Source organism: Rattus norvegicus, chromosome 7 (assembly GCF_021556685.1).
Source record: "Rattus norvegicus strain SHRSP/BbbUtx chromosome 7, alternate assembly SHRSP_T2T, whole genome shotgun sequence".
Lineage (NCBI taxonomy): Eukaryota > Metazoa > Chordata > Mammalia > Rodentia > Muridae > Rattus > Rattus norvegicus.
Window position 1 is genome coordinate 135,127,968 of NC_141540.1, and position 12,908 is coordinate 135,140,875.

Sequence of the window (12,908 nt, forward strand, 5' to 3'; positions counted from 1 at the left end):
AAAGGGAACCATTAAAAACCATAGGACATTCCCTTGCTGCCAGCACAGCATCCCTGCAGCTCTTCCACAGAAGGAACGACGATCCTGCCATCAGCAACTGCTCTCTCTTCTGTGGGAAGTTAAGGCTGGGGTAGCAACCACAGGGCTCACCATGTGCGCTGGGCTTCAGAACATGCAGCTAGTTCATATTGTCCAAAAGGTCTAGACCTGGTCCTTACGGGATAACAGCACACTATGCTGTGACTTTGCATCCAGAGACAGTGACCCTGTGAACACGTGTTGACAAGATGAGTGTGCGTGACAGAATGAAAGAGCGGAAGAGTGTGGTATCTGGTGGACCAGACAGCCTGGGAGACACTGCCCATCACCACTACCCAATTCCTCGTGTCCTTCAGGAAATCGCTCTGCCAAGAATGCTAGCCATTTTGTATCTTCAAAAGCCAAGAAGCACCTTCTCATCAATACATGGAATGGCTGTGCTCCTCTTGAACTAAGGCAGCCAAGAACCAGCTGGCCTTCTCCACACTCCTACTATCAAACTAGGTGATTTCTCTAGCTTATGAGTATATTTGAATTAATACATACACTTCCACCATTACTTAAGGAAAATTTAATCAGAATATCTCTACATCACTTCTTCCTTACATATCCAACCCTGAAAGTTCAGAAATATCTTATATCCCTCACTTAAGGACACTTGACACTATGTATTCAATTAAGCGTTTTTATGTACACTGTTTACACAAAACATGTAAGAGTGTGTACATGTAGACTGTGTACAACATGTCTATATGCTGCTGGCCTTGATAGTGCTTGATAGTGGCCTTGATAGTACATAACAACCCAAGAGTACTCTAAGAGCTTTTTGTGCTGTATCCTGATGTGTGTGCATATGTGTGGGTATGTGTATGTGTGTGTGCATGTTTCTGTGTGTGTATCTGTTTGTGAGAGTTTCTATGTGTGTGTATGAGTGTGAGTGTGTGTGCATGTGTATGTATGTATCTGTGAATATGTGTATCTGTGAACGTATTTGAATGTTTATGTTTGTGTAAAATGTATATGTGTGTGTCTGTGTTTGTGTTTGTATGTGTGTATGTGTATGTGAGTGTGTGCCTATGTGTGTGCCTGTGTGTGGGTGTGTGTTAAGTGTGAGTGTATGTATGTATGCATATATTTGTGTGGATGTGGATATGTGTGGATGTGAGTTTGTGTGTATTTGTATGTGTATATGTGTGTCTCTGTTTGTGGTTTGTGTGTGTGTATGTCTGTTTGTGTATGGATGTATACGTGTGTAAATGTGAGTGTGTGAGACTGTATGTGTGTGTGTTTGTATGTGTGTATGTGTGTGCTTGTGTGTCTGTGTGTCTGTGTGTGCCTGTTTGTGTGTATCTGTGTGTTTCTGTGTGTAAGTGTGAGTGTGTGTGTGTGTCTGTGTCTGTCTATGCATATGTGTGTGACTATGTGTGTGTATGTGTGTTCATGTACATGGAGGTCAAATACAACCACGTAATACCTCAGGTACCATTCATACCCCTTGGTTTTGAGGCAAGGTCTCCCAGTGTCCTGGAGCCCGCCTGGTAGTCTAGGCTGGCTGGTGAGCCATCTCCAGGGATTCTCTGTCTCTGCCTCCCTCACATTAAGGTGCTAAGCACAAGCCAAGTATGGGCCAGCACATCTTGGTTTATTAAAAACAAACAAACAGGGGTTGGGGATTTAGCTCAGTGGTAGAGCGCTTGCCTAGGAAGCGCAAGGCCCTGGGTTCGGTCCCCAGCTCCAAAAAAAAGAACCAAAAACAAACAAACAAACAAACAAACAAACTCATTGGTTCTGGGGCTGGGGCTCACACCATCACACTTGTAAGGCAAGCATTTTACCAACCAAGCTTCTTCTCTGCGTCGACTGAAGCTTCCTCGACTGTCCGATCGACTGTCCGATCGGCTAAATGAATCCGCTCAAGATCCTTCCTTGTGTTCCCTCTTACTTATTGCCAGTTCATACTGATCTCCAAATCCTTCCTTGGTTTCTCTAACACAGGCACTACCCATAAACAAAACCACATTTTGATATTTGCTTCTTGAAAACTGTGGACAAATACACGCTAGAATATTAAAATTAAAGGCACAAGGAATTCTCTCATATTGTGGTTTGAGTAATGATAAGACTAATTAGTTTTAGGTAAAACGGTGTCATGCTGATCAAGGGGGACTGATGGACAGCATGGTGAACAGCACGGTGGCTAAGGTACCTGCTATGAAGCTCAAAGATGTGAGTTTTATTCTCCAGAATCCACACGACGGAAAGAGGGAATCAACCCCCTGCAAGCTGTCCTCATGAATGAATTAATAAAATATACAACTACGGAATAGTACATGGGGTTACATTGGTGCCACTTAAATACACTCTCCATATTTGTACTCCCTGTTAGCAGTTAACAGAAGCAACCCCATTAGTTATTAATTAGCCTTCACTGGGAGGAGGACTTGTCAAGCTGATCTTTGTTCTTATGAGGAATCCTAACATAATCCACATGGCTACACATTATACTCTATGAGACACAGTCCACATGGCCAACAAGATACTCTGTGACAATACAATCCACATGGCCTCATAAGATACTCTATGAGATACAGTCCACATGGCCACACAAGATATTCTATGACAATACAATCCACATGGCCTCATAAGATACTCTATGAGATACAGTCCACATGGCCACACAAGATACTCTATGAGAATACAATGCAAGTCAAGCACAACATCCAATTTGACATCATTAGGAAACTGTTTCCCTCAACCAAGACGTCACTGTTCCAGTGCCATCAAATAATGCAGCTAATTTCTAGGTGGTCACCTTTGCCCCTGAAGTTCTGGGAAGAATAAAATCCACTAGGCAATGTGAGAAAGGACTTAATCAGAGCCGCAAAGGATCGCTGTCTTTAAATGTGATACATCCTGCCATATACATGGTAATTATGATATTCCAACTTACTGGATACAGACCCTAGCCTCCTGATCAACATTATGGGACCAGAAGTAATATCACTATGCAAAGTAAAATTAGAATTGTATATGAGAACAGATATCCTGAAGTTCTATAGGAATCAATGGATCAATATGTTTGATAGGCCACTATCACACTACTTATAAATATATACTATGCTCTATTTCCCTATCTGTGATATAGTTTAGAAACATATAAATCTGTGTTATAAAATCTTCTTTGAATCTTTGGATAAATATTTATGAGAAATAAAAACAAAAAATCAAGCAACATTAGAAGGAACATATATGTGTGTGTGTATATATATATATAAATGATATTCCATTGATTGTTATAGAACTACAGGATATTTGTCCTCATCTTCAATTCTAAACTTATTTTGTGTAGTGATATTACTTTTAGTCTCAAAATGTTGATCAGTAGGCTAGGGTCTAGGGTCTAGGGTCTGTATCTAGTAAATTGGAATATCATATATATCTAGAGAGAGAGAGAGAAAGAGAGGGAGAGAGAGAGAGAGAGAGAGAGAGAGAGAGAGAGAAGACAGAGAGACAGAGATGGAGAGACAGAGAGTAGATATACACTGTTCAAGAAGACTCCTAGCAAGACCTTTAGCCCCTTCTGGTTCTTGGGCACTTAGGAATGAAAATAATAATAACCAGCCAGGTTCATTGATATAGTAAAAGAACAATGTAAACATAAAGACTTGTAAAAGGTTTTTTTACGTTAATGATACAGGAATTGAAGAAATACTGCTTTAAGTCGTGTCTTGGATTAATTGAACACTAGCAACTCAATGGAATCAGTCAAACTGCTAGGGTGAAGGTTTAACAAACGGCCATTAAGAGGGGATTCTGACAATATTTATTTGATTTTCCAGACAAACTAAGCATTATTTAAGTCTTTAAAAATAGAAACTTTTTCCTTGAAGTGTAAGTGTCTGTGTGTTATTGATGCTTCTGCCACATTGATGACTGATGACGTAAAGATTTTACATTTATCTACAGCAGAAGGGAAAGAAAATATTGGAAGTGTTTTAGATAAATACAACCATTCTGGTGCATGCTTTTAATCCAGGCACTCAGGAGGCAGAGGCAGGTGGATCTCTGAGTTGACAACATCCTGATCTTCAGAGCAAGTTCCAGAACAGCCAGGACTACACACAAAAAAACAAACAAGCAAAACACTAATTTGAAAGGAAGTAAAAAGACTTTCCAAAGTTTCTAGTAATTGTCTCAGGGGCTTAATACTATGACAAACACTATGACCAAAGAAACCTGGGGAAGAAAGGGTTAATCTTACAGCTTGCCCATCACCCACGGAAGTCAGGGCAGAAACTCAAGGCAGGGACCTGGGGGTAGGAACTGATGCAGAAGCCATAGAGGAGACCACTCACTTGCCCATGGCTTTCTCAGTCTGTCATCTTATATCATCCAGGTCCACCAATCAATCCCAAGGTGGCACCACCCTCTAGGACCACCAATCAATCTCAGGGTGGCACCACCCTCCAGGGCCATCAATCAATCCCAGGGTAGCACCACCAACAATGGGTTTGGTCCTCTCACATCAATCACTAATTAAGAAAATACATCGGAGGCTTCCTTGGGCCAATCTGGTGGAAATATTTTCTCAACTGACCTTCCCTCTTCCAAAATGATATAAGCCTATGTCAGGTTGACAGGATATCAGTGCTACCCAGCAGAGTAATTAACAATGCTCGTGTCTAAGGCATCAACTCAAACCAACGTGAAAGTATCATTTCACTATGCATGAGAGAACTACTACCAGCGCTTGACTCAAATAATATCAGTGATGGTTTTGTGCAACTGCCTGAACACCTTCCAAGAGTATGGTCTGTCTGTACAGTGTTATTAAGCAAAAGTCAGGCTCACAAGAAACTTGTAGCCAAGTTCTTTCCTTCAGCTGTGGCTGTAACAGCAGCTTTGTCTGTAATATGATGCTCTCACAATACATGAAAGCTCACATATGATGGTTTGACTCGCCACACAAGCTGTAACAATGTAGACTCTTCGAGATTCTGTTACTTCAGCCATTCATATCAGGTGTGTATTAACGCAGCACAAATTACCTTGGTATTGTTTTGATGTTTTAGTCAATTGACTCTCATTTTAGAAACACGGGTGATGTTGCATATTTTAAATGACTTTACTGACAAGAGATTCTGGGTTTATCCAGGCTTCCTAAATATGTCATGGGAGGAGGTATTAAGAACCAGTTTTCAAGGAAGAAAACCAAATGAAACAGGGGAGCGGTGTCTTATTTCATTTTCTCCCTCTCTTAAGTGAAGTTTCAAAACTTTCTCTTATTCTTGTCATTTGTAGCTCTCCGGCACCAGCAACTACATTTGTGGATATTTTATACCTTTCCAGGACCAGTCCACATTTACCTTTCCCTCTTCTGTGCTTCACGGATATCGGTGAATGGCCATCCCCATGCAGAAACAAAACAAACTTTTTCCAAATCTTGTCAGCCTTAGAGGCCTCTTTTAAATTTCTGAATATTCAATACTTTTTCCTTCCTTTCTTACTCGTTTACTAAATTTAAGTAATTCAGGGGATTTGGGCACCAAGAGCTGCCCAGAACTGATACACTGGAGTGAAAAAGCCTGCTTCCAGGTTGTAGAAACAGAATCCAGAGGCCACTCCTGATTGCCTCTGGAGCAAGTGACAAATGGATGAAAGATTCTCTCTCTCTCTCTCTCTCTCTCTCTCTCTCTCTCTCTCTCTGTGCGCTGACGTGTGTGTGTGTGTCTCTCTCTGTCTCTGTCTCTCTTTGTGTGTCTCTGTCTCTGTGTCTCTGTCTCTCTCTGTGTCTCTGTCTCTCTCTGTGTCTCTGTCTCTATCTCTGTCTCTCTCTCTTTCTCTCTCTCTCTCCCTCTCTGCCTGTGATCTCTGGTGGTCTCTGGTGGTCTCTGAGGACTCAGAAGAACCTACTAGGAACCTCCCACCGTGCCCCAATTCCCCAGGCAGCCCTGGACTGGATTGCAGAAAACACAGAAGGAGGCACAATCAGACTTACCAGTCCCCCACACAGACTGAAGACAGCAATGTGGTCCTCTCGCGCGTTGACCTGGCCACGGTAGAAACAGTGGCGCAGGTCTGGGGGCTCCGCGCTGCGCCCGCCTGGTCCGGGCACCGGGGTCCCCAAGTGCACCTCAGTATAGCCTGCAGCCAGGAAGGCGGAGTCAGCGCTCAGGTTCAGCTGGAAGAGCTGCCCGTAGGCGCTAATACGGTAGTGGGTCCTGAGCGGAGGAGGCTCCGGCACCCCTGAGCTTCGTTTCTTCCGGCTGAAATGCCGGTTTTGGGGGAACACGTCTCCGAACTCATTGACCCGCGTGGGGGTCACCACTTCGTAGGAGGCCAGAGTCTTCACCAGGGCTTCTGCAACACAGCAAAATGTCCATGAAGCCCCGACGCTGTCCAACCCACAAGCACTTGAACCAAGCATCCCAACACACGGTTCCCAGTCATGGTCAGTCCCAGGGGCGCGACAGATGAACACCCACACACACACCTGGGCACTGTGGCCATGCACTGCTTTCCCACAGCTCCTATATGCTCCGTACAAACCCTGCCACCCACCTCCTTGCCAGCCCCTCTTCTCTTCCCAGCCTCCAGCAACTCGTGTCGTCCGGACGCACGCTGCCCCATGCCCTGTGCCCCACGCGAGCCCGCCTCATGATCAGGAGAACTTGTCCCCAGCGATTCCAGGACACCCAGCAAAGTCCTCCGGGATGCTCCGAGCTGGGTGGCCTGGGGTCTCCAACGAGTCCGCACCACCCACTCGCACCCGGCCCTGCGCGCTGCGGGCAGCGCCCACGGCGACCTTACCCTGTCGTGGGTGGAAACGAACTTCCCAGGACCCAGTGAGAAGGAGCGAGATCGGGCAGAGCAACCCGGTCAGCCACTTGGCCACCCGCATGGCTGCACACAGGGGAGGGGATCCCGACTGGGAGGCCGCCCCGGGGCCGCTGGTTCCCCGCGCTCCGCTGCCCTCCTCTGCGCTCTAGCGGTTCTCCGCGGCGTCTCAGCAGCCTCCGGAGCACCCTGGACTGCACCCCTGCCCGCCTCGCCCTGCCACCGGCTCCCGCTCCCGGCACTGCTGCCTCATCGCGCGCAGCCCGCCTGGCTCTTGCAGGCCCGTGCCCCGCGCTCCCGCGCCACCCTGGGAAGCGCTCGCTGCCGGGCCCAGCGGGAACCCAGCCAGAGTAGCGGGGCGCGCGGGGCGGCGGAGAGCCCGCCCCCAGGGTCAGACCGACCAATCAGCGAGAGGCGCGGCGGCTCGGCCTCCCGCGCAGCCCCTGCCCCGCGCAGCCCCGCCCGCGGGCGCGCGCACTGGGACCTCCCCGCTTGCAGCTGTGGGTCCCCAGGGCCAGTCAGACCCCACGCGCGTTGACAGGTGATAGGAGCACGGAGTGAAAGGACAAGTGTCAGACCCGGGCCTCTGCTATTCACGCTACAAGGTTCTTTTCGGCTTCCCAAGCAAAACAACCAACATACCATAGCAGGATACTACCTAAGGATCTTATGGCGAGGCTCAGTTTTTAGGGGTCCCTGTGTGCAGGGAGACTATGGGATTTAGGGGATACCAAGCTAGAAGACTTGTGTTTGACTGCTAAGAGTCTCCAGAGCTCCAGTCACATGTGATTATTGTTGCCTGTCTTGGTCTTTGGGTTTTGGCTTAAATTTGCACAAAGGACTCTCCCCAAAACTTATACAATTGCCAAGATCTCCAAAAAAATCTGCCTGTTTCTGGGGCCAATATCTCCACGGAGTGAATAAAGCCCTCCGCCACCGTTAACTCTCTTCAACAATATTTGTAGCTCTGAATCCATGTGATGTGCAAGGCCGGGTCCTGCTGAAGTGGGCAAACTTTAGCTGGAGGAGAAAACAGCTTCTTTTCAAAAGTACTTCTCCTGTCCTGAGCTCACCTGTTCGATTCACAGGATCTGCAGTTACTCCTAGTACCAGAACGGAAACAAGGGGAGAGGAGGCAGTGGGCAGCCTTGAAATTCAACCAAGGCCATTAACCAGGGAAGTCAAACCTTCAAGGATACAAAGGGACGACTGCACTTCGGTTTGGTTTATAGTCACTATTGCACTCTGGGCTCTTGGTCTTGGAAATTGCCCTGTAACCGTATGTCCCTTCCTTTCAAATCATGGGTACCAATTTTCGGTTGTTGGCAGCGAAGGTAGTAGAACTGTTTCAGGAAGGGAGAATCAGAACTTATATTTGATGGTGAGATCTCCAGCTGGGTGGTGCTGTGGTCTGATCCTCACTCGATCTCCCTTTCCCACAAATGCCATTTCATCCTCCAGAGAATTAGAGAGTGTGCTAGGCTTTCCCCGAGGTAAGAATGTGACGGTCTTAAAGAGAACATAATAGGCTTTGCCCACGCTGGTGCATTTACCCCTTACCTTTACTGTAGTACAAGCTGGGTACTTTAATGGCATGCCGCTCTAAATGCATCTTGGCATTTGGAGCCAGGCCTTCCCACCTACAGAGACCCGAAACCAGAATCATACCACACTAATTGCTACCCGACGGCTGAGAGACACCCTTGTTTTCATCGCCGAATTTTCAAAGCAGGACTTGTAATGGAGCATTTAGCTTTCAACACGTCGAACATTTTGGAAATATTGTGTTCATGGGAAGGTACGTGCACTATCTGTGTCACTGTAATCCTTTAGATGTATTTTAATTAATCTTCTGAGAACGCCATACAATACGTTCACCCCCGCTCAGCCCCTAACGCCTCGCAAATCTGCTCCCAACTTGCCAGTGTTCTCACAACTTTGTGTCGTATGATTTTAATAGCCTCCTGGGGAGTGCAGCTTGCATCGTCTATGTCCTCTTAGGCACAGGGCCATCCACTGGAGTGTAATTACCTATAGTGAAACTCACCTTTAGAGAAAACTGACTCCTCCCCTTACCCCAGAAATTATTACCTGTCCACAGCTAGTGTGTGCTCCTGGACCAGTTCACACTCCAAGCTACAATGTTGACTTGTTTGTTCTCAATGCAACCACAGCTGTTGTAAGATTATAGGGGCAGCCCCATTGTCACATCCAGGAGACACATTCACTTCAGCTCTCTCTCTCTGGCTCTCCTAATCTTCCACCACCTTTTCCACAATGGCCCTGAGCCTCGAAGGTGAGGTAATATAGATTTCCCATCTGTAGCTGAGAATGCCAGGGACACTTTGACCAGCTGCAAGCTTCTGTATTAACCACTCCCCACTGCAGGAAGAGACTTATGTTAATAGGAGCAGAGATCTGACCAATCAGTGCCACCAATACAGATAGGAGTTTAGAGGTGAGTTTGACACTGCACCCACTTACCAAATTAAGAGTAATAGGTTCAGAGCTCCCAAGGACTAAGCCACCATCCAAAGAGTACACATGGACAGACCCATGGCTCCAGCTGCATTTGTAGCAGAGGATGGCCTTGTTGGGTACCAATGGGAGGAGAAGCCCTTTGTCCTGCCAAGACTGGACCCCCTCCCCCAGTGTAGGGGAAAGTCAGGGCGAGGAGGCAGAAGGGGTGGGGGAACACCCCCATAGAAGAAGCGGGGATGGGATAGGGGAGTTATGGACAGGAAACTGGGAAAGGGGATAACATTTGAAATGTAAATAAAAATATCCAATAAAAATTTTATTTGTTAAAAAAAGAATAAGAATAATAGGTTCATTCCTGGGGCCTATGAGCTCCTCAACAATTTGCTTTGGGACAGATTTACAGTACTAAGCATGCATTTCCTCCTAAATCTAGTCAGAAAGTGGTTAGTTACTCTCATAACATGTGAACTTATGGGCATAGCTTACCATACCAATGATTGTAGTTCATAGGGTTCACTCTTGGTAGAACTCTTGATAATAAGCAGTATTAGTTCCCTCATATTATGGAAAATAAATGCTTATTTTTCACATAGCATATAAATTACTATGCTGGTTTTTCTGAACTCAAATACTTTTTTATTATGTTAGTCTGTTTGGGGGACATTTCTGTTGTCTCTTATTCATCTACTGGAAAAATTCTCACAAATGAGCTAATCTCAATGGCTGCTAATCAAACCTTTTCCTCACACTGATTCTTAGAGGTTCCACTTATGGAATTCCTCTGGTATCTCAGGCCTAACAAATGTCAGGAAAGCTACTTTACTCATTGCCCATATCATAAGAGACATGAGAAAAATTAGGGAATTTACTCTGGGTTATCTACCAGGTTAGATCCAGGTTTCTTTGGTTTCAAATGTGGCCCTTATTAGAAGAGAGTTGAACTGTTTATACCAACTCAAATTTAATATACAATTGAAACCAACAGCAAGTCAAAAAATTAAAGTCTTATTTATACCAAATACATTTTATTTGTGGTTCAGGCAATTGGGATAAATGCAAGCTTTGTAGCCAGCTGTCACTGATCATATACGCAGGTGTTAGAAAGATTTTGTTGAGTAGTACTTATTTTGTAAGCATCACTCTTTTGTGGGCATTGTTTATGTGGAGTTGAATAACATGTCATATTTCATTAAAATATTTTATAACATCTATATATAAGATATTTATAATATTTTGCAATGCGATATTTATTGCAATTTTTGAAATTCTGATCCTTTTTTTCTTCTTTCTTTCCAACCCAGTGTTTTTCACTTGCTAAGCAAGTACTGTTTCACTGAACTAATTTCCAGCCTTCATTTGTTAATAATTTTAAGGCACTATCAGTTTCCAAGTACACAGAGAAAAATCAAATTCTGTGCCCTAATTAGCATGTATTACATTACACTCTATTATAACTCTTAATTATCTGTGTTCAGCGCAGCCAATCGCAGTCGTGTGAGAAGTGATTATTAAAAGGTGTTTGAAGCAGTTTCCCTGGCTGTAAGGATATTCCCACCATAAATGGCAATAATAAACTGTTCAAAAACTACATAAGTACTAATATTGACATTTATATAGCCTAGGGATAACCAAACATAGAACACGAAGTCCAACGACCTTTTATTTTTATTTAGAATATTTATGCCATTCACATTTATTGTAATTGTGGGAAGGTTACATTCAAGTTAGTAATCTCACTGTTTGCTTTCTACTTGCAGCATTATTCTTAATTTTTCCCCCTCCTTGGTTGTCTTCATTTTAACTAAATGAATATATTTTGTGATTCTATTTCATCTCTCCTGCTAGCCAAATCCCTTTTTTAGATGTTTTAACTACGTTTATTTATTTTGTGTGTGAGCTTCTGGTGTGAGTATGTGTGTGCCTGCCTCAGAGTTGGTTCTCTGATACCACGATGTAGGTCCCAAGGATCAAACTCAAGTCACTAGGCTTGGGAGGAAGCCTTTTACCATGAAGTCTGCCTTAGCTAAACAGCTTGTTTTGTGATTTAAGTGGTTTCTTTAGGATTTGTGGTTACCTCTCTTGTGAGTACTGCACTACCTTCAACTGTATACTAATGTGATTTTCTTCTTCCCAATTAACTTAACTTCCCATGTTATAGATCTCACACTGCATTGTTCCTGCTGTGTTTGGAGCAAGGCAAGTACCGTGACAAGAGACATGTTTTAAAAATATGAAAACATCAGTGAGGAATGGAGATAACATGAGGAATACCCATCTCGAGATGCCAACTAAAAAAAGAAGAAACACGAAAGAAAGACTGTGGAGACAGATACGTGATGGGTAATCTTAATTGCCGACTTGACTATACATAGAATCCCCACGGGGGCCTTCCGGGGTATCCATGAGGGAGTTTCCAGGAAGGTTTAACCAAGGTGAGAAGACTCATCTTGATGTGGCTGGTTCCTTTCACTGGACTGGAACCCTCAGTTAATAAAAAGGGAGAGGCAAAGGCACTCTGACATCAGGACTCCTTTCTCTCTACTTCTTGAGAGCAGGCACAATGTGCTTAACCACCTTAAATCTGTGTCACTTTGCCTTGGCACAATATGACAGTACCCTCCATCTTTGCTATGAAGAAACACCATGACCAAAACAACTTGGAGAGGAAAGGGTTGTTTGGCTTACATTTCACAATCCTTGGAGGAAAGCCAAGACAGGAACTCAAACAGGATAGGGACTTGTAGGCAGGAGCTAATGCAGAGGCCATGGAGGAGTGATACTCATTAGCCTGTGCCTCATGGCTTGCACGGTCTGACCCAGGACCACCAGTCCAGGGGTGTCTGCACCCACAGTGGACTGGACCCTTCCCTATCAATTATTAATTAAACAAATGTCCTATAGGCCTGGTCTTATGGATTTTTTTTTCAATTGAGGCTGTCTTCCCACAGATGGCTCTAGTTTGTGTCAAATTGAAGCTCGTCAACACAGCTGACCCCTTGTCAATTTGACACATAAACACGTCGTTGTTAAGCCACATGTTTCCTTTATTGCTTATTCCCAAGATCATGAATTAGTATCAACATCACACTATAAAACGTTTTACAAACTTAAAAATTCCCTCAGTCTTACAAATTCAAACACCTTAAAAATTCAGTTTCTTTTAAAAATTCTAAGTCTCTTTTAAAATCCCAAATCTCTCAGCTGTGGGCTCAGGTAAAGTCAAAACTAAATTACGTGCTTCCTTATTTCAAGAGGGAAGAATCAGGACATAGTCAAAATCTGAACGAAGTAAAACTAGATTCCAACTGTGTAAGTTGTTGCTGTAAAAATTAAAGAAGAACCTTTGCTATCAGATCCCACGAGCTGGATCTGCTCACTCCAGCTGCTACTCTGCCCTGTGGTCTGCAAGGTGCCCTCTCCCCGATGTCTCCCTTTTAGCTGCCCTCTCCGCTAGGTCCCCTAGGCAGTAGTTACTTACCTTGCCTGGCACACACACACACACACACACATCTTGTTCTGCGGACCCTCGAGAGTTCTCACTCTGCACAGGC

At 44.6% G+C, this 12,908-nt stretch overlaps 1 protein-coding gene across 6 annotated transcripts in view; it reads right to left on the reverse strand.

Annotated features, from left to right (window-relative positions):
• The window catches only part of Adamts20 (ADAM metallopeptidase with thrombospondin type 1 motif, 20), a 132,134-nt gene extending 124,942 nt beyond the window's left edge, over positions 1-7,192 (reverse strand). For 5 of the 6 annotated variants that reach the window (XR_015624131.1, XR_015624130.1, XR_015624128.1 and 2 more), the window contains exons 1-2: positions 6,850-7,192; positions 6,038-6,399 (exon numbers count right to left, since the gene is read on the reverse strand). Coding sequence is in view for 2 of the 6 variants with exons in the window: in XM_087557545.1 (XP_087413671.1) it covers positions 6,038-6,399; positions 6,850-6,940 (453 nt within the window). In the remaining 4 variants the exon portion in view is untranslated. 6 annotated transcript variants of the gene reach the window in all.
• Positions 7,193-12,908: the final 5,716 nt, after the last annotated feature.